Source organism: Paramisgurnus dabryanus, chromosome 23, assembly GCF_030506205.2.
Source record: "Paramisgurnus dabryanus chromosome 23, PD_genome_1.1, whole genome shotgun sequence".
Lineage (NCBI taxonomy): Eukaryota > Metazoa > Chordata > Actinopteri > Cypriniformes > Cobitidae > Paramisgurnus > Paramisgurnus dabryanus.
The window spans coordinates 21,064,217-21,087,885 of record NC_133359.1 but is presented as its reverse complement, the minus strand read 5'-3'; the positions used below and the strand labels follow the sequence as shown (position 1 = coordinate 21,087,885).

Sequence of the window (23,669 nt, the reverse complement as noted above, 5' to 3'; positions counted from 1 at the left end):
GAATAGAATAGAATAGAATAGAATAGAATAGAATTGCATGACATAGAATAAAATAAAATTACATAAAATAGAATGAACTAGAATAGAATAGAATGGACATAGAATAAAATAACATAGAATAGACATATAATAAAATAACATAGAGTAGAATAGACATAGAATAGAATAAACATAGAATAACATAAAATAAAATATAATAAACATAGAATGGAATAGCATAAAATAACATAGAATAGACATAGAATACAATAGACATAGAATAGAATTGCATAGCATACATTAGAATAGACATTAGAACTGAATAGAATAGAATAAAATAACATAGAATAGACATAAAATAGAATTAACTAGAATAGACATAGAATGGACATAGAATAGCATATAAAAAATAGCATATAAAAATAGCATAAAATAACATACAATAGACATAAAATATCATAGAATAAACATATAATAAAATAACATAGAGTAGAATAGACATAGAATATGCATAGCCAGAATAGCATAGACATAGAATAGACATTAGAATAGCATAGATTAGAATATACATTAGAACTGTATAAAATAGAATAGAATAAAATTTAACTCTTTCACCGCCAGCGTTTTTAAAAAAAGTTGCCAGCCAGCGCCAGCGTTTTTCATGATTTTCACCAAAGTTTAATGCCTTCCAGAAAATGTTCTTCTTTAAATAAATAAACAAACATACAATATACCAAATGAAAGAACAGACTCTCTGCTTTCAAACAAAAAAAAAACGTTTCATCCTACCTTTAGTGGTTCTTTTGCAATCAGCTTTTGAATATGGGTAGGTTTTTGCAAAAACACCATATTTTGAGCAAAAAGCAAAAATAATTCCATATTTGTGACGGACTTTTCATAGAGATCCCATTCAGAGCGATCTTTAAAACAGACACGGACATGCAGCAGCTTGCCATAGGGCAATACTTCCGGTTTTAAAAAGTTGCGGATGGTGGATAATAGCGGTATTGCGGAAAGACGGAAAATCTCGTCATTGGCGGGGAAGCGTTTTCTCTTAATTGACGAGATATCTCGTCAATGGCGGGGAAAGAGTTAATAGACATAGAATAGAATAGAATAGAATAGAATAGAATAGAATAGAATAGAATAACATAACATAGAATAGACTAAGAATAGAATAGCATAGACATAGAATGAAATACACATAGAATAGAATAGCATAAAATGACATAGAATATCATAGAATAAACATATAATAAAATAACATAGAGTAGAATAGACATAGAATAGGCATAGCCAGAATAGCATAGACATAGAATAGACATTAGAATAGCATAGATTAGAATAGACATTAGAACTGTATAAAATAGAATAGAATAGAATAACATAGACCAAGAATAGAATAGCATAGACATAGAATAGACATAGAATAGAGTAGCATAGACAAAGAATAGCATGGCATAGAACAGATATAGAATAGCATAGACATAGAACAGAATAGACATAGAATATTTGTGTTTCTGTAGCTATAGTTGTCATGATTCTGCCCGCTTGTCCTTGTTTTAATCTAGTCTTGATGCACGATCATAACAGACCCATGTTCTGTGTGGGAATGTGTGGTCCTAGTATTGTTTATTAGACCACGTGTTCCCAGTGTCGTGTCACTTTTACCCCTCTCCCTTGTCATCCTCATCTTTGTTGTTTAACTCGTGTCACCTGTTGCCCTCAGTAGTTGTCCCCTATTTAATGCCCTTGTGTTTGCTGTCCTGTGCTCGATCATCTGTTCATATGGTGTGTTTGTTTCCACGTGAGTTTGTAAGACCAAGTTGAGTCAAGTCAAATTAGTTATTTCAAGTCTGTTGTCTAGTTTAGTGTTACCTTGTGAGTCTGTCTGTTTATTGCCCTGTTTACCACCACGTGGGTTTTGTTTTCTGTTTTATTTAATAAACCCTTTTGCGTTCATCTGTTGTCTGCGCTGGGTTTCTGTCCTCCCAATTCCTGACAATAGTGTCCTATGGTGTTAGCTCAACTATTAGAGCATTCCATTAGCGTAGCAAAAAGTTGTGGGTTTGATCCCAGGGAGCACAGTGATAAAATGTATACCTTGAATGCACTGTACGTCACTGTATGTGGATAAAAACATCTCCCAAATACATAAATGTCAATGTAAATCCATAATCAAAATAACATATTGCCATCTCTTCCCATGCTTCTATTGTGACTTAGTAATAATTAATATTTTGTGCAAAATGTCTTACAAGCTCCAATATGTAAATCATGCCACAATATTCGTTTAAGGGGGCGCTATCTCTTTAAATTTCCAGAGGCTTTCCCTGACAGACCTTCGCTAATCAAAGCACGTAGCATTTGTGAAAACATTTTCTCAAACTTTTGTGAAATTGCTTCAATATTTCGGAGAAAATGTGTTATTAGTTTCATAAAGAGCGAGCTTAACCGAGCCACTAGCCGCAGAATCCGCAAATTACATCTGATCAACCCGACGCAAGAATGAAATTGCGTTTTTGAACTGGTAATCACCCTCCGTGCGTTGGTGTAAGAGGCCTGGGGGTGGGATTCAGGGATGCATGCTGCGTAATTGATTGTTTGCCATGCATCTGTCAAACCATAACAGAGACATTCGGGCTATGGATGAGAGCTGTCAGTCTGATGCATCAAATTCATGTGGGGGATTCATATCAAGCAGGATTAAACTCTGATGGTCAGCATTAGCATCACAGCTCAATGTTGAAAAATATGCGGTAACAGCTTGACTATTACACTACGACCTTGCGGTTAACAAGGTTAATTCTGTGGACTTTGCACCTGTATTTTAAGTTGTTGATGGGATTATAATGGGTCGGGGACGTACTGTGAATTTTGGCTTTTTTGCTTTGATGAGGGCGGGATGCGGGCAGGTCAGTTATGGTTGTTCTGTTTAGTTACTCGGCAGTGATACGAAATCTAATGAAGCTCAAACTGGAGTGGCTTATTAGTTTATGTAATGATGTACCTGTCATAACATGTTTACAGGGTGTCTGTGGAGATCTCTCTCTCTCACACACACACACACACACACACACACTGAGCTTTTATAACATTATAAGACACAGAATGATGAATCATGTTGTATAATTTGCACAGGAAACCATCCCACACTGTGAGTGTGTTTCTGAAGTTGTGTAAGTTTGTGTTTTTGAGTTTGCCAGTGTTTGTAAGCGCAGTCTGTCTCATGACTCATTCACTGTTTTTCAAAGTATCTCTATTTTCATTTATTCACAAAAGGAAATGAACTAGAGAAAGGAGAACGCATTTAGCTGAAAATGAATTTTACACGACATTGTTTTTTTACAGACGGGTGGCGATTCAGTGCAAGACAGAAGGCGGAGGTCATAACTTGCATAAGTCTGCTCTTGCATAAATCCTTACTCACCATCATGTCACTATGAACCTGTAGGACTTAAAGAAATTTGTAAGAACAGACCGTTCACTTATTATTTAACCTGCACGGTCAGAAAAAATGGTTTTTGGGGTGGTACCCTTTCCAGAAGTACAACTTTTTCCACATTTTCATATTGGTACATTTTGAAGCGGTTTCCCGGACAGGGTTTAAGTTAATCCAGGACTATGGAGGTGTGCATCCTAATGCTGAGTTTACACCAATCGCGTTTCAGGCGTCAAAATCGCGTCTACTGCGCCTAGTGTGCCGATTGAATAGTTTAAATGCATTCGCGCGTGTAGAGCGGAGTTGTTGCGCATAAAAATCTGCTTCTTGTGTGAGGGGCAAGTGCTATGCGGTTGTCTGTTTGCAAGATGACTTATGTTGATTGTGCATTTATCAAGAGAGTTACCAGTTTGTATTTGGTAACCTGATTGGATAACGCGGCGCGAAATTCCGCCAAAGTTCAAATGTATCAACTCGGGCGTCAGCTGCAAATTTGCGTGAACCGCAAAATCCACAAAAAGCACCATTCGCGCGTACCGCGCACAACGCTCAATTCGCGCCTTTCACGCGAGCTAGACGCGCAAATGAGCCGTAAAAATGCCTTCCGCGCCAAACGCCTCTTCCGCGCTGCGGGACCTCCAGACGCGCATCAACGCGTCTTCACATTGATTTAAAGGAACAGTATGTAAGACATTTATATCAATCAATCATAAAATGGTCCTGATATGTCACTAGACATTAAGAAATCATTTTAATTTCAAATACTTTTATCACTGACAACAGTGGTCTGGCCCGGATATTGTCATTTAAAAAGTGGAGTTGCAGCCCTCAACTGATGTTTATGTTGTCATTTTGTGTATTGGCCACTAGTTGCGTGATTGCAGTACCAGTTTTAGCCACAAGTTTTGTGATTGCAATACCAGTTTTGGCCACAATCCTACATACTGTTCCTTTAACATTGAAATCATTTGCGCTTCACGCCTCTACCGTGATTGGTGTAAAATATTGGTGTTAATATTAAACAGGACAAGGTGTTTTTAAATTTAAGGATCTCAAACATTAATTTTAGTCTGGGACTACGATAAGCCCTGTCCAGGAACCCCCCCCCCCCAAAGGTGCATACTGGTACCAAATGTATACATATCTGTACTTAATTGATATATATTTGGATATACATATAAGGGTACTGCCCCCGTGACAGCCTGGGACCCAATTTTTTTTTTAGATGTTGGCTTAGGGATATCACAATGAACGAAACAGATTGAACAAAAGGGAGGGACACTATTTATGATTGACAGCTAATGTGGATAACTAGTTAATAATGTGGATGACCAGTTACTTAGTGAGTTTTTGATGCCTTAGAAGTTAGCAAATACACGAGGCAGCTTACCAGGTTTTAAATCTAGTTTGTGCGTGTGTTGCCTTTTAAAACTCTCTCCACACACACATCCAGACTGCCCAAAAAACCACCTGCCCTCAGAACATAATTATTCATTAATGCATTTTTTTAATCTACATTTATATTCCTGTATTTTAATATTTTATACATGCCTTTTTGAAGAAACATTATTACTACTACCTGACCAAAGACATTCATAAATGTTAAAAAATACATCATTGAATACCTACAGTATAAAAGAGATATGTCTGCTTTTTCGTAAACACCTTAAATATTTATGAAACCGTTACAAATCAGGGAATATCAAAGTCAGCCTCAAGTATCAAAGGACCTCTTTCACAAAGTCACACGGGCCCTGGAGAGTTTTATAGTTTTTAAAGTCACAATGAAACGGAAGTAGCGATTGTTTTACTTTCCCCGTGGTGACGTATAGCCGAGTGAAACAATTTTTGAAATGAAAAAATAAATGTAGGGCTGGACTTGAATTCGTCCACTGATTGGATCGTTGGACGTTGGGGCATGTTGCTATTTGCTAATCGCTGAGATCTTTTCCCAAGCCCCGCCCATCGGCCATACCATATGACTGGAAGTAAAGAGAGATCTTTTCAAAGGGGAGGAGATTTGTGTTTTTAATTAAAGATTATGAGTGCACATGAATTTTTATTAAATTTAAGTTTTAATTAAAATTTCATTGTGACTTAAAGTAATTTTAATGACATGATATGTCAATGCAGCCTGATCTCAGTGGTATCGTACGTATTTTACGAGGTGGCGCGTATGATTCTTATCAATTATTAGTGAAGCATACAAATATGTATGATTCTTATGAAAACAATAATATAACTTCACCCCTAACCCCAACATAACGGCCGAGGCAAACCATACAAAAACGTAGGAATGTGGTCATAGGAATGAATACGAATTAGCCACCTCGTAAAATATGTACGAATTGCCATTAGATCATATTGGTCAATGCCATCGCCCAATTGAAAACCACCATATTTTTCGGACTGTAAGTCACACTTTTTTTAATAGTTTGGCTGGTCCTGCGACTTATAGTCATGTGTGACTTGTTAGTCAGTATAAATTAATTTTGACATATATGACCAAAAGACAATATTACTGTCTACAACCACGAGAGTCCGCTATATGCTGATTCTGAATTCATTGATCTGGAATGACGAGCCTGTGAACTTGATGCATGTTGGCTTGTTTTGTTCATTTAACCCATTCAGCCTTCCAGGTATGTTCAGTATGCTATTGTGTATCGTCTCAATTACTGATAATGTTACTTTAACATGTACAGACACCTATTCAGCCTGGTGTTCTTTGTGCTATTGTTTATATTGTTGAATATTGTATAGATCAGGGTTCATATTTATCAAACCTTTGAGAATTACTGACAAAAACACTGCTAAGAATTGACTTGCCAGTTTTAATTCATTCATTTCAAGTAAATGTCAGATTCACCAGTATTTAGTGTTTGTATATTATTGTTTTGCGTCTGACCGCATTGATCCATATTGACAAGGCAAATATTTGCTGGGAATGCTGGAGCAGTGTAGAAAGAAAACCTCTCTTCCCACCCTGATTGATTCCTCGTGTCTGATGTTATGAGCACCTGCGGATCTCCGTGTTCCCGATTCTAGCTGCCTTTCTGGGCTTTTGTCGATGTTTCATCCATTCATCTTCAGGGTCAGTGTGTCTCTCTGCCCTCAGAGAAAGACAATCAGAGCTTGAGGGGTGAAGAGCAGAAATCTGAGATGTTTGAGCTCTCAGGAGCTGTTAGGGCTGCAAGCTGAAGCAGGATTTTTTGGGAGGATATGTTTTTAGAAAGTCGATAGTGGATCTGAAGCTCGGTTTGGCTTCTCTGCAGAGATCCTCTACAGATGCAGTAATAACTGGGGGAGGGAGGAAGAGAGAGGACAATAATGAGGAAGAAAGGGGAATGTCTCTAATAAGGGAATGTTCGGTCACTGTTCGCTGATTCTGCACCAAGTGCAGCAAATAACTAAGAGCAGATTCAGCTGAAGATCATGAGAGAGAGAGAGAGACTAAAGTATTTTTCCTTTATTTTATTTTCTGTTAAGATGTAGTCTTTCTCCTCTAGTGATGTGAATACTTTGGTGTCTGGTTCTGCCTTTAAAGACTATGGCACAAGAATACAAGACAGGCTCTCAAAACCTGGAAAGAAATTGTGCTTTGATGAGAATTGAAGATTTTGATCAGACAGACATATAGAAAACGTTGGATGGATGAATGGATGAATGAATGGATGGATAGACGGGTGGATTGTTAAATAAACAGATGGAGGCAGATGCAGGCAGACAGACAGATGAATAGATAGTTAGAAAGACAGACAGACAAACAGATAGACAAACAGGCAAACAAATGAAGACAGACAGACAAACACTTAGGCTATTCATTTGTCTGTCTGCCTGTCAATCTATTCATTTGTTTGCCTGTTTGTCTATCTATCTGTTTGTTTGTCTGTCTGTCTGTCTGTCTGTCTAACTATCTATCCATCTGTATGTCTGTCTGTCTGTCTATCTATTCATTTATCTGTCTGTCTATCTATCTATTCATCTGTCTGTCTACATATTCATAATTCTTTCTGTCTGTCTGTCTGTCTGTCTGTCTGAGTCTCTGTCTGTCTGTCTGTCTGTCTATCTATTTATATGTCTGGCTGGCTACCTGATTGTCTATCTTATCTATCTATCTATCTATCTATCTATCTATCTATCTATCTATCTATCTATCTATCTATCTATCTATCTATCTATCTATCCATCTATGAATGTGTCTGTCTGTCTGTCTATCTATTCATCTCTCTGTCTGTCTGCCTACCTGACTGTCTATCTTATCTATTCATTTGTCTGTCTGTCTTTCTGTTTGTCTGTCTAAGTGACTTTTCTATCCATCTATTCATTTGTCGGTCTGTCTGTCTGACTACCTGCCTGTCTGTCTATCCTTCTGTCTATTCATTTGTCTGTCTGCCTGTCAATCTATTCATTTGTTTGCCTGTTTGTCTATCTATCTGTTTGTCTGTCTGTCTTTCTAACTATCTATTCATCTGTCTGTCTGCCTGCATCTGCCTCCATCTGTTTATTTAACAATCCACCCGTCTATCCATCCATTCATTCATTTATTCATTAATTCATCCAACGTTTTCTATATGTCTGTCTGATCAAAATCTTCAATTCTCATCAAAGCACAATTTCTTTCAAGGTTTTGACAGACAAATAGATGATAGATAGATAGATAGATAGATAGATAGATAGATAGATAGATAGATAGATAGATAGATAGATAGATAGATAGATAGATAGATAGATAGATAGATAGATAGATAGAGACTGATGACTGACTGACTGACTGACTGACTGACAGATATATAGATAGACAGACACTTAGGCAGACAGACAGATATATGAATATATAGACAGGCAGACAGACAGACAGTCAAATGAATAGATAGACAGACAGACAGACAGACAGACAGACAGACAGACACTTATATGAATATATAGACAGACACATGAATAGACAGATAGACAAATGAATAGATTGATAGACAGACACTTAGGCAGACAGACAGACAAATGAATAGACAGATAGACAGACAAATGAAAAGATAGACAGACAGAAACTTAGGCAGACAGACAGACAAATGAATAGACAGGTAGACAGACAAATGAAAAGAGAGACAGACAGAAACTTAGGCAGACAGACAGGCAGATAGATGAATATAAAGAAAGTCAGACAAATGGATGGATAGATGGATAGATAGATAGATAGATAGATAGATAGATAGATAGATAGATAGATAGATAGATAGATAGATAGATAGATAGATAGATAGATAGATAGATAGATAGAGACAGAAAGATAGAGTCAGACATACAAACAATATTTTCATTTAAATTCCTAATGATAAGTAGATCGATAGATACAGAAAATTATGGATAGATGGAGAGATGGATGGATAAATATGGGCATACATAGATAGACAGACAAAGGAATAAAAGAATGAATGAACTAATAGGATGTAGATAGATAGATAGACAGACAGACAGACAGACAGACAGACAGATGAATACATAGATAGACAGACACTTAGGCAGACAGACAGACAGATATATGAATAGACAGACAGTCAGATAGATAGATAGATAGATAGATAGATAGATAGATAGATAGATAGATAGATAGATAGATAGATAGATAGATAGATAGATAGATAGATAGATAGATAGATAGATAGATAGATAGATAGATAGATAGATAGACAGACAGATAAATACATAGATAGACAGACACTTAGGCAGACAGACAGACAGACAGATATATGAATATATAGACAGACAGATAAATGAGACAGTCAGATAGATAGATAGATAGACAGACAGACAGATGAATACATAGATAGACAGACACTTAGGCAGACAGACAGACAGATATATGAATATATAGACAGACAGACAAATTAATAGACAGACAGTCAGATAGACATAGATAGATAGATAGATAGATAGATAGATAGATAGATAGATAGATAGATAGATAGATAGATAGATAGATAGATAGATAGATAGATAGATAGATAGATAGATAGACAGACAGACAGATAGATAGATAGATGAATACATAGATAGACAGACACTTAGGCAGACAGACAGACAGATATATGAATATATAGACAGACAGACAAATGAATAGACAGACAGTCAGATGAATAGATAGACAGACAGACAGATATATGAATATATAGACAGACAGACAAATGAATAGACAGACAGTCAGATGAATAGATAGACAGACAGACACTTATATGAATATATAGACAGACAAATGAATAGACAGATAGACAAAGTAATAGATTGATAGACAGACACTCAGATAGACAGACAAATAGATGAATAGATTGATAGACAGACACTTAGACAGACAGACAGACAAATAGAAGAACAGACAGACAGACAGATAGATAGATAGACAGACAGATTAATCGATAGATAGACAGACACTTAGGCAGATAGACAGACAGATGAGTAGATAGACAGACAGACAGACAAATCAAAAGATAGATAGATATTGGTTTTTTTATTGATTTATTTGTGTTTTTTTAAGTGAGGTCTGAAACGGGCTGCCTTAAAAATGCTGATCACCCATAATTAAAATAGCATTAACTGCAAGAGAACAGAAACTCACTGTACTAATTGATAAATGAATCAGTGCAAGATGTCTCACTGAATGGTTTCCAGAGGTTTATGTCACTGGAAAGATTCAAAGTCGCTATTACCACCGCTTCATTACATTAATCAGAGTGATGTACGGAGATCAGTCGGAGCTGTGCTATTCTTGTCTAAGTGTGTGTTTAACTATGTTTTCCTGTAAGGTGTCCCTGTACCAGAGTGACCTACATGAAACTAAGGTGTGTGTGCGTGTGTGCGTGTGCGTGTGTGTGTGTGTGTGTGTGTGTGTGTGTGTGTGTGTGTGTGTGTGTGTGTGTGTGTGTGTGTGTGTGTGTGTGTGTGTGTGTGTGTGTGTGTGTGTGTGTACAGGATTATCAAGCAGGCTGATTGTGAATTAGATTAGAGACTAAGCATGCTGTTACTATAACTGTGACAGATGTGTGCAGGATTTAACTGCTCAGGTATTTATCTACAAGCATTAAATGAGATTGTTACCACTCGGAAACCATGTCCTGCGCCACAGTGCTGTAATTCACATCATACCGTGGTACGTTCAGATAAACGTATAAAAGAAATATATAATAGCTAATGATGCAACACGTAGAAATGTGATCACGGCAGAATGGAGGAGATGATGCGTCACCATGTCGCTTAATACTAACCGCCTCGCTGTCTTGCTTTACAAATTATTTGCCGGCATTGCTTTACTGTACGTGCTACCTCTCCGTTGCTTCGCACAATAACTTACATATACATTGTTTATGCATTCGGCAGATGCACGTAAAACAAAGAGATTTACAGTGCTTTCAAGCTGTACATCAATATGTGAATTGCCATGAATTAAAGTTAGAAGACACAAAATGTTATTTTGATCAAAAAACTTTGTGTTACTGTAGCTCAGTGGTAGAGCTTTGCAATTAGCAGCACAAAAGGTCATGTGTTTGATCCTAGGGAACATACGTGCTGATAAATTGTATAGATTGTAATGCACTTTGGATGAAACTGTATGCCAAAGCATACATGTAAATGACCTACTTCACTGACCGAGCTCTTTCACATCATCTTTACATTTTTATATGTTTTGAGGTTTTTGGCAGCGCACGCTGCAGGCCACTTCATTGTCCTCCCCCAGCGGTTTAACGCCACTCCTGCGCCACATGCAGAGCGTTCCCAGCCAAACTCGGTCTCTTCATTGCACGCTTCATCATTGATCCAGATGAACAGCTGGGCTCACAGTGGGATGACTGCTGATTATTCATTACAAATCAACAAATTACAAGTAGGCATTCAAATTGCCTTCATCTGCAAGTGTCTGCCAAATAAGAAGGGCTGTTAATTTAATATGCTAAATAAAAAATATGATATAAATTAGCACAATTAATAATGCCCTTACAATACAAAATTTCTATATAGGCATTTTCTACATTTGTAAATGTAGAAATAGTTTTAAAAATATATTATTTTTACGACCAATTACTCAATTTTTGACAGTGTTTACCATTATTTAAAATTATAGGTAATATTACAAATATTATCTGTCAATTACCAGCTCAACGTTTTTTAGTATTATGTCATAATGACAAATAAAAAAATCGATGTTTTTATATAGGAAAATATAATATTATTGATACATAATTTTTCTGTTTTCATTAATTACATACAAATTCATGCAAATTTACAACCAAAATCTGTAATTAAATGTGTAGTTTGTCATATTGAAAGTACATGACCATACTAACAATTTACATGAAAAAAACTAAAATGTAAAAAGATTTTTTATAATTAATTTATTGTAAAAAAGGGGGGGGGGTAATGGATCACTTAAGACTGAGGGCTCTATTTTAACGATCTGAAACGCAAGTGCGAAGCGCAACGCGCAAGTGAGTTTGTGGGCGGATCTTGGGCGCTGTTGCTATTTTCCCGGCGTGAGAAATAACTCTTGCGCCGGGCGCAAATCAATAAGAGGTTGGTCTGAAGTAGGTTCATTATTCATAGGTGTGGTTTGGGCGTAACGTCAAATAAACCAATCAGAACGCTAGCCAACATTCCCTTTAAACGCAAGGGCGCAAGTTCCATGGCGGGTTGCTATTATTATGACGGATTTACCAGGCGCACGCCAGGAGCGGTTTACAGCCGAGGAGACCCACGTTCTTGTACGGGGGAATCCCACGCTTGCCAGCATAAATCGGGCACGCCGTGTAACGGGAGGTGGATCTGCCTCAGGACTTGACGCCAGCAGAGGACATCGCTGCGTCCACCCTAACCGCTGAAAGGGTTTGGGGGCTTTGAAATCGGACCCAAGAAACGCAAGCAAGGTCCAACCCCAAAGTACTCTTACAAATAAAGTTCATATACATTAAGGTTTCTTATGAAAACATTTTAACTATTATTTACATAAAATAAACGTAATACAGCCACACAACAAAGTTATGAAAATATTTTAATCGTTATTTGCATGAGAATAAATAAAAAATATCACCACAATGCTCACCACTATGATTCCCCTTATCTCGTGTATTAATATTTTTAAGTGTAACAATTTATGATTTGCAAAAATAACTGTTGCATCTGTGTAGATTAGATAAGCAAAGTGTATGCGCGTTGTGCACGCTATACATTATGGTCAAGCATGCGCCCTTAAAATAGCATAATGAACCACGCGCAACGCGCCACTGACTTTAGACTAGTTTTTTTTTGGTTAGTAGCGCAATTGTTTTTTGAAACTGCAAAATAGCATAAGAGATGGTTTGCGCCGCAACACGCCTCCTTTTTGCGCTGAACCGCCCAGGGAGCGCAAGTTCATTCCCTAGTTTGCTGACGTGCATCTGTGGAGGGAAAAACCCCGCTGTGCGCCGGCGCAAAATACGAATGATACATGCGTCACTGACAAAGTCAATTGCGCTGGGTGCAAGATAGGGCCCTGAATATGTAATAATGATTGGTTAAACATTCATCTGTTTAAGATATTTTCTAGGTTAATGATATTTACCATCACCAAACCCAACCAAACGTAATCTTCACAAACACAGTAAACACACAAGATCACACGATTTTGACATCCCGTGTGATGCACATAGGTTCACACGACGTGCCAAACACATTATAAAACGGGCAGTTCTGGTTCTTCATTCTGATTGGTTGAAACGCGTTCTAAGCTGTGATAAAATACAGGTCGCCTTGATTTCACCAAGTAAGATGTGATCCTGGATCAACATTTTTTGTTGATCCTGGATCAACGTTTCAATCAAAGATACCCCAACTTACCCTTCACTCAAACCCTAACCATTTTTAAACCCTGAAATTAGTGTGAAATAATAGTTTAAGGGGTATTTTTAAAAGCCCCTAACCCAATCCTAAACCTAAATCTAACATACACCCAAATCCTAATCCTGCAATCTTATTGGTTAATGAAAATGTTGATCCAGGACCAACAATGGTGTTGATCCAGGATCACATCCTACTTGGTGAAATCACGTTCACCTAAAAGACACCGGTAAACCCGCGGTTCAGAGCGCATTACAGAAGTATCACTGCGCCACTGTTGCTGCGTACTGATTTATGAAAATAAACACCACAGTCTTTAATCATATTTTTAATTTGTCTACAATTGCACAATTATGGCGATATATAGATACATGTCAATAAATATTGTTGAGTCATCTAATCAATAAAGAGAAAACGCTCCCTGAGGAGTTTCTACCTCAAATTCATATTTCCGCTATCCACTGGGTGGCGAACTTACCCAACTTAAACACTGTGCATTCACTCAAAAAAAAAAAAAAAACGCTGACGGGGAAAGAGTTCAGCATGCTTCCAAGCATATTTGATCATCACTTCAACAGTTGCATGATATAAATGTAAATGTATAAATTAGATGAATGTTAGGGTTAGGTTTATAAAATAAACACCACAGTCTTAAATCATATTTTCATTGTGTCTTTGCTGCGTCGGTGTTGGTTGGGAACTGCGCTCTGTTTTAGTCACGCTTGATTCTGAGGAACTACTTTGTTTGGCGGAAGAGTAATATTTGTACTAATATAATTACAATTTATTTGTGTTTTATTTTATCAAATCTTGCTAATGTTATGCATAGGAAGTAACTATTTTATAAAAGCAATAACCCCTGCGAAGCAGTGGGGTTACAGTGCATTTTATAACAGCTAAGGGGGGTAACAACACCCCTTAGCTGTTATAAAATGCACTGGTAACCCACTGCTTCTTGGGGCTTATTGTTTTATTTTGAAATGACAAACCATACACATGACGGGCTTCATATATGTTGTGACGAGCTTCGCATCGTGTGTCTTCGAAAAATAAGTCACCGGCCGCCACTGGTTCCATTGATAGTTGCCCAGTATGTCTGTGTGTGGTTTGTGTGTGTTCATGACTTGCAGTGGATGGGTAAAATGCAGAGACAATCATATCTTTTTTACTTATTATTTTATTGGTCACTTTATTAAAGGTGTGTGATCATAATAATCTGGGGAGAATCCGTAAAATAACACATGCTGCAGAACTTCTAAAGAGAAGAACTGTAAAATTATTGTTAATTGTTAATTATTAAAGGGATAGTTCACTTTCATACACATCATCTACTCATCCTTATGTTGTTCTAAACCTGTATGAATTTCTTTTTTCTGGATACGTTATTAGAATAATAATAATAATAATAATTAGGACTTATTAGAATAAATATAGAATAAAAATATAAATTTGATTTTAAAAAACAAATTACACGATGTAGATTAAACTATCCAACAGTAAAGCAAATGAATCAACCTTAGAAATATTCGCAACATAGACAGATTATTATTAATTCAAAACATAAATTATAATACTAAAACAGTGACAAGAAACTTTTTTCTGCTAAATACACACTTAAAATAGGCTTTAATTGTTTATTTTAAAATATCCTGCCATTATATTCAGCCATTACTGGCACGCAATGAATCTTGGGATAGCCTAGGATTTGAAGGCTCCATTCATTCTATCCTTAGCAGCGCGGAAAAATAAAGACGCATTTTGAGACTTCATTTTAAAGGTCACGTTCTCCCTGATCCCATTTTTCAAACTTTAGTTAGTGTGTAATGTTGCTGTAAGAGCATAAATAATACCTGTAAAATGATAAAGGTCAAAGTTCCCTGCCAGGCGATAAATTTTCTTTAACAGAATTCCCCTTTAAAAGCCTACAGCGAACGGCCGGTTTGGACCACAGTCCTCTACTTCCTGCTTTAATGACATCACTAGAACAGTTTTTTGACTAAACTCCACCCACAGGAATACGTCAGAATAACAACAAGCTAAGCTGCTATCGAATCACAACAAACTAAACAAACTACACAATCAGAACTCAATACGTATTTCTGAAGGAGGGACTTTATAAATCTTTCCGTCTTATCTGAAATGTTTGTGATGTTCGTCTTCCACAGATTTCTGAAAATTTTAACCGTTTGTTTGTGCTATAGCATTGATTGATGCAAATTAAAAAGAAAAGTTTTGCTAACAAGATCTTTACAGTTTCATAACACACACACATACAGACTCATGTAGAAAATGTATGAGTGTTTATGTGGGTGGCATTCTGCGCACCACTGACTCTTTTCAATGGTCTTGCCTGCAAAAAGATGCGAGTCTCCGAAGAGGCATTTTAAGGATTACAAAGGTTCTCCAAGGTCTCTGAGCTTAAAAGACTTTTGTTTGCGGGGTGCGTCGAGATCAACATCAGGAGGCACGATGTTTACCGGAGTCTTGGAGGGCAGAAGTAATCATCGGCGGCATCAGGATGCTTAATGCGAGTTGTATGTCTTTTTTATGATCGTGCGACGGGGTTGTGTTACGACAACAGGAAATGAACGCGCATTGATGCTCTCAATAAAAGATTTCTCTGCTGTGTAGGTGGTAATGAAACCAAACTCAGAATCACATCTGGTCGGCACTGAATAGCGTGACGACAAGCTAAATTAAGTATAAATGGGAGATCTTTTGGAAATGGAAACTCTGTATCTGCATTGAGCTGTCTACATTATACTGTGGCATTAGATTTTAGGTTACCATCTTTTTAGCCAAGTTGTAAGGTGGCATTACATTTATGCTTTTATCCAAAGCGACTTACAGTGCATTACAAGATATACATTTTTTATCAGTATGTGTTCACTAGGTTAAGACCTTTTGCACTGTTAACACAATAATCTACCACTCAGCTATGCAGGAACGCATCCATTGTAAAGAAGACAATCCCAGAATGCATTGCAACAAATACTGTAAAGAAATGTTCACAATAGGGCTGCATCCAAATTAAAAGTTTGTGTTTACATAACATATGTGTGGGTACTGTGTATTTTATTATTTATATTTAAAAACACACCCAATCATGCTAGAAAAATTGGTTATATTTATATATAAAATATTTATATTTATAAATTATATAAATGTATTAAATGTATATATATTTCTTAAATATATACATGAATGTGTGTGTGTGTGTGTGTGTGTGTGTGTATTTATATATACATAATATTTACACACAGTAAACACACATATATTTTATGTAAATACAGACTTTTATTTTTGGATGCGATTAATCGCGATTAATCTTTTGACAGCCCTAGTTCACAATAAATATTGACAAAAAAGTATTAGATGAAGTACTTAAAAATAGTACAATTAAATTAAATATAGGTAATTATTTTTTAAATTTTTAAGTTTTAAAAAGAAATTTTCAATGGAATGCATAACAATAAATCTCTCAATAAATGTTAATTTATACTTACTAAGCGAATGGGGTTTTTTCCTACCCAGTCTCACAAAGTTTCGTGATATAGTCACGTATTTTTTTGATTCTTTTTTCGTGCTATTATCACGAAATTTCGTGTTTTTTCGTGATCGTATAACAAATTCCTGTTTTCGTGTGATTATCACGTATTAGTTACTCAACTGCTTTTTCCTATTTTTAAACCATTGTTGCTTCGGTTTAGGGTTAGATTTGGTGCTTGCATTAGAATGTCACTTTATATATTGGTTTATACTATTTTTTCTGATTTATTTTTTTATATGTCGCCTGGCGTTAGGGTTAGAGTTGGGTTTGGTTAGGGATGTCATTTTATGTAAATCTAACCCTAAACCGAAGCGACAATGGTAAGAAAATAGGACAAAACAGTTGAGTAACCAATACGTGATAATCACACGAAAACAGGAATTCATTATACGATCACGAAAAAACACGAAATTTCGTGATAATAGCATGAAAAAAGAATCAAAAAAATATGTGACTATATAACGAAATTTCGTGAGGCTGGGCTGTTGTTCTTTCATTTCACCTGAAAATGATGACGAAATGCAAGTTTTATTCTGCTAAGGTGTTAGTTTGGTGATATTCCTCCTGTTTGTGTCCGTCCCTGAGGTTCATGTACGGGGGGACTGAACCTTATCAAACCTTTGAGACTACGGGTTTATGTGAGAGCACAATTTATCGCTGAATCAGGACCATCTGTTTACAGATCTATGTGGTCAGCATGTTCTTATTTGTATTTCTTTAGATTAAACGATACTGACAGACATCGAATGATTGTGAAGATCCCTTCACTTTCAGTCTCTCAAATGTGATGCAAAAGGTGCTGTTTTACACAACTTGCTGTATTTCTCTAAAATTGTCACACGTATGAATCAGTGCCATCTTTTGCACACATGAACGTGTGAACTCTCGCAGGATTGAAGAGCGGAAGGGTTGGGACACAGAAAGAGACTTCTAACTATCCGCTTAGCTGTTTGGGTGCATCTGAGGTTTAAGAAGATTTATGAATAACTTATGATGATGATGTAACCCTTGCAATGGAGTCCAAGTCCCTATGCTCCACGTGCACGAGCACTACTGTGTGTTAAAATCCTTTGAAGTTAAACTTGTTTTGGTTCAAAGCAAAGGAGATGGAATGCAAAAGTGCCATTTCGCACAGTTACGCAAGTGCGCGCCATTGGCATCTTCTCACAGTTACAAATAATTCAATCATCCATCGGATAGTGCTTTAGTTTTATGAGCCTTTAATGCAATGATGCACGCTTTGGAAATGGAATATTGTCTCTGCTGTGTAGAAAATGTCTTTGTAAAACTCTTTTACCCATATGCTGAATGAAAAATATTCAATAAAAACACATTTCACTCTCATTTTAGAAGCACATTTTACTCACCAAAGAAAATTATGCATTTAAATGTTTAGTCAATACTGTGCGTTATAATAGCTTATTGATTTGGTTGCTTTGAACGTATTTTAGAAGTAAACGCTCTGTTTCTCTTTCTTTCTCTCTCTCTCTATGCAGGTAACCGGTAGGATGGTAGCTGGGGAAGTGAGTGGGCACAGCTTCCTGGTGGCATGCTGGCAGCCCATTCTGATCTTGATGCTGGGCACGGTGCTGTCTGGCTCCGCCACAGGGTGCCCGTCACGCTGCGAGTGCAATGTTCAGGAGCGCGCTGTCATGTGCCACCGCAAGAAGCTGATGTCCGTTCCGGAGGGGATCCCACTGGAAACAAGACTCCTGGACCTCAGCAAGAATCGTATCAAAACCATCAACCCGGATGAGTTCTCCACCTTCCCGCACCTGGAAGAATTAGAGCTCAATGAAAACACCATCTCGGCCATTGAGCCCGGTGCTTTTAACAATCTCTACGGCCTGCGGACTCTGGGACTTCGCAGCAATAAGCTTAAGCTTATTCAGCTGGGGGTGTTTACAGGGCTCAGTAACCTAACAAAGCTGGATATCAGTGAAAATAAGATCGTAATTCTGCTGGACTACATGTTTCAAGACCTGTATAACCTGCGTTCTCTTGAGGTGGGGGATAATGACTTGGTCTTCATATCCCACCGGGCGTTTCATGGCCTCAGCAGCTTGGAGCAGCTTACGCTAGAAAAGTGCAACCTGACCTCTGTCCCGACCGAGGCCTTCACGCACCTTCACAGCTTGGTCACGCTGCGTTTACGTAACCTCAACATCAACAGTATCAGAGACTACAGTTTTAAACGGCTCTACCGCCTCAAAGTGTTGGAGATTGCCAACTGGCCCTACTTGGATACCATGACCACCAACTGTTTGTATGGATTGAACCTAACATCCCTAACGATTACTAATGCGAACCTGACTACGATTCCCTACTTGGCTTTGCGGCATCTGGTTTACCTTCGGTTCCTCAACATGTCATACAATCCCATCCAGATAATTGAAGGGAACCGGCTTCATGACCTACTCAGGCTGCAGGAGTTTCACCTTGTGGGTGGCCGGCTGATGATGATAGAGCCCTATTCCTTCAGAGGATTGAACTACTTAAAAATACTCAATGTCTCCAGCAACGCCCTGACCACCCTAGAGGAATCAGTATTCCATTCAGTGGGCAACCTGGAGACCCTCGCGTTGTACGATAACCCACTGGCTTGCGACTGCCGCCTGCTCTGGGTTTTCCGGCGCCGTTGGAGGCTCAACTTTAACCGCCAACAGCCCACTTGCTCCTCCCCCGAGTTTGTTCAGGGTAAAGAGTTTAAAGACTTCCCAGATGTCCTTCAGCCCAATTATTTCACTTGTCGTAAATCAAGAATCCGAGACCGCAAGCCGCAACATAAGTTTGTTGACGAAGGCACCACCATTCACTTCGTGTGCCAAGCAGATGGAGACCCGACACCCGTCATCCTTTGGATGTCCCCACAGAAACAGTTCATCACCACCAAAACGATAGGACGGCTCACTGTTTTCCCAGACGGAACTCTGGAAGTGCGTTACGCTCAGATTCAGGACAACGGTACATACGTATGCATTGCCAGTAATGCAGGTGGAAATGACACAGCTTTGGCCCACCTGCACGTCCACAGTTACTCCCCAGACTGGCCCAGTCAACCCAACAAAACCTTGGCGTTTATCTCCAACCAGCCCGTTGATAACGGAGCCAATGGAACGAAAGCAACCGTCCCCTTCCCATTTGATATAAAGACGCTAATCATTGCCACCACAATGGGTTTCATCTCCTTCCTGGGTGTAGTTCTGTTCTGCCTGGTTCTGCTTTTTCTGTGGAGCAGAGGTAAAGGTAACAGCAAACACAACATTGAGATCGAGTACGTCCCACGCAAGTCGGACGCTGGGATGAGCAGCAGCGGCGCGGATGCCCCTCGAAAATTTAACATGAAAATGATATAACCAAGCCAGGGAACTCAAAAGACCCTTTTAACAACAAACTCATAAAGACAGAAATGAGATTCCCCGCCTGAACAACCTCTGGCTCTGAAGAGCTCCCCAAAGAGAAGTCGTGTTTTTCTCTCTCTTAACTCTAAAGACGGATGTGAGACGCAGGGGTCTGCGCTTTTGTTCAATATTGAACACCAGAGATGAGGGAAATTCTTCTCCTGCGCACTCCTCTTTGATGGCCGCTTAAATTTAGCCTCCGGGGACCAATATCTCCGAGAGGGGATATGTTTTAAAACACTGAAGTTCCTGTGGATTTTTATGGGCATAAATATAATAAAGGAACCTCCGAAATGTTTTTGTGTCAACCTCCAGATTGCAAAGGCAGAGCATCCTTCTCTCCGTTCTCCGGTTGCCTGCATCCTCATTGTTTGTTTGTTTGTTATTCGTTTGACTCATTTCTTTCTTGTTTTATACTAAAATTATTAGTTTTATGACAGAGTAACAGAGTAGAGAAATCAGGGGTGAAATGCACATTAACAAAACTAACAATTTGTCCAGATCTATCTTCGGTTGTGTCAAAAAACAGATTGCAGAAAGTAATAGATTTGTTTGATGATTCCAGTCATATAGTTCCAGTTCTTGTTTCGTTGTACTCTTTCACTCCATGTTTCACTTGCATTTCTTGGCTCAAGTCAAGAAAAATGTATTAGAGGATCATGAAAGCATCTGTTCTCTGTTGTGACAACTGGATGAACAGGTACAGGTTGTTAATTGTTGAATTAACGACAAGGCAAGTGAATGCGGTGGTAATTGTGATTTGGTTTTTGCGTCTTGCTTTGATTTTTATCGAACCTCACAGCCTACAGCAAGCATTTATGTTGTGCCTGGTCAGGTTTGAACCCATATACCGGCAACCCATTGCCAAGTTCTTATATAACACATCAATTCTTCAGTTAAAGCTTCAGATCTGAAACCCCAAGAGGAACATTGAAGATGTGTAGCGGAGCTTGAGAGTGTGAATTTCTGACAAACTCCATCATTTCACAGAAAGATGAGGGTGTTAATGTGTTTGACAGCCCTTGGTGACCCCCAGCAGCGGCCAATGCTGGATCTCACACCTGTCTCGCTGTTTTAGATCTTACACCTGTCTCCTGGCCTCACATCTTTCTTATGGATCTCAGACCTGTCTCATGGTCTCAGATCTGTCAGCTGGGTCTTACAGTAAATGTGTCTTAGATGTCTTTATGTTGGTGCCCAAAGAAACGGTCTCAGTCTCATTGTCACATTACTTCAAAGTTCTCCAAAACCTAAGGAGGCAAATGGTGCTTATTTATGATGATGATGATGATGATATCTAGCACACACAGGGGGAATTCACTAAGAACAAATTAGCGTTTTTCATGTGCACATGCTATCTTGCGTGCTTTGCATAGCATTGATCTATCATTTCCGGTTTCTGAATGGTCGCGCACACACTGTGAGGTTTCGGGAGTTACAACTGCATTTAAAAATGAATTCATGTCTTGTGTGTGTACACTAGTTCATTGTTAAGTATGTTTTTACTATAAATGTGGTTGTCACTATAAATTAACGAATAAAATCAAGCAGTTTGAAGAGGAGTGGCAACTGTATTCACCTGCAGTGTGTATGTGGCTGACATAATTTTTTTTTAAATGTAAATTAAAGCAACACTATGTAGTTTCCATGTAAAAATGACTTACAGCTCCCCCATGTGGTTGAAAAGCGCAACAGTGCCTGGTATCAGACACTCTTCTGCAGGCAGGGGGAGGGGCGGGGCTGTGTGCTCTACCATCCACCGCCACTTTCAGAGTGTGCTTGTAGCAGCTAGGAGGCTGCTCAGGTTGCAGCAACAGTACAATTTGTCCAGGTAAAAGTTGTTCTATCACTGAAATAATTTTAGAGACATTATTTAAAGGTAAAAAAACTACATAGTGTTGCTTTAAATGCTTTTTTGATTTAGTCATGTGATTAAAGTTGGTCACACTGCTTGCAAAGAGTGTCAATAACGCAATGTTAGTTGCTCCAGGCTAAATACATTCTCTAAATTAAAATCTATTAATATAGATTTAACATAAAAACTGATGTTTGCACTGATAAGAATGTACTTTAATAAATATGCATGGGCAACGATACCAAGTAGAGGCTAGTCAAACAAGTTTACGAATGAGCCACACGCTAAAATGCCGTATGCAAAACGCCGCATCTGTTCAGTGAATTCACCCTGCGGTGTCCAGCTGTGCATTTTGTGTGCGGTTAATCCGGCCCTATGAATGGCAGGTGATTTCATTTTGCACTGGTTTGATGGGTTTCACCGTACTAAGCGGTTTTTACTGCTTTAGACTGAGAACTGTACAGATGGGTTAACCCTTAGCGATCCACTTTCGAGTTATTCTGACACACACGCTCACTCCTGAATCTCTCTGATCCTCTGCCTCTGTGCTCGACCTGCTGTTTCCATCCTATTATAAATCTTTATCTGACCTTTGCCCTTTCCAACATTCAGCCCAGGATGATAATGTGCATTAATGTGGTCCATAATATTCTTTTATACTGAGAAAAAAAATATCTTAAAAGGTGAAAAAATCTAGTATGAAAAATGTTTAAATTGTTCTGTGCAATAAAGGTAATATGCATTTTCATTTATTTTCCTTTTTTAATTAACAAAATTTTATTGATGTTGAATTGTTAAAAATATGGTATGTTGTATTAAACAATCTATGGAAATTTTTTTACCAAAAAACGTGTTGGGTTTATTTTGCTGTGTGAAAGTTAAACGGCCCATATTTTGTGGCCATAAAGCACATTGATTTGTGTATTTGGTGCGTGGTTTATGGTTCAAAAAACGCATTATTTGCCACATATTGTACATTATTGTAGCTCCTCTATGCACTGCCCTTGGTAAATTGACTGCATTTATATAGCGCTTTCATAGACCAATGGCCATCCAAAGCACTTTACATATTGCCTCACATTCACTCACACATTCACACACCGATGGTGGTGTCAGCCATGCAAGGCGCCATCCAGCTCATCGGGAGCAGGTGGGGTTAGGCACCTTGCTCAAGGACACCTCGACACTTGATCAGGTGGAACTGGGGATTGGACCACCAACCTTTCGGTTTGTAGACAACCTACATGAACCACTGTAACGGGTTAATTTGTACAAAGCTCAATGATCTGAGAAAGGGTGGTGTGAACATATTGGCCAGCTTTCCAGTGCGTTGTGATTGGCCGAATACCTCAAATACGTAAACAGAAATGTGCTGCTCCTTACCATGTTTGAAAGATGAGCTCCCAAAGCAATAGTGAAAGCCAGGAGATAATATCGTCTTTACTACCTTATCAATACGAGCCTGAATCTGACCCAGAAAACACTGATGGCTGGGCTGATTGATCAACTTTACCAGTGCGATGTGAGCAGAACGTAACAGATTTGTAAGGTAAGGATGCTAAAACATAAACCATGCATTTGTGA

General features: G+C 38.2%; 1 protein-coding gene across 3 annotated transcripts in view; it reads left to right on the top strand.

Moving 5' to 3' along the window:
• The window catches only part of lingo1a (leucine rich repeat and Ig domain containing 1a), a 116,591-nt gene extending 93,678 nt beyond the window's left edge, over nucleotides 1-22,913 (top strand). For all 3 annotated transcript variants that reach the window (XM_065297739.2, XM_065297740.2, XM_065297741.2), the window contains one exon: nucleotides 18,326-22,913. In XM_065297739.2, coding sequence (XP_065153811.1) covers nucleotides 18,338-20,185 — 1,848 coding nt within the window. In that variant the 5' untranslated portion in view covers nucleotides 18,326-18,337 and the 3' untranslated portion in view covers nucleotides 20,186-22,913. The remainder of the gene's footprint in view (nucleotides 1-18,325) is intronic.
• The last annotated feature ends 756 nt before the right edge of the window (nucleotides 22,914-23,669 follow it).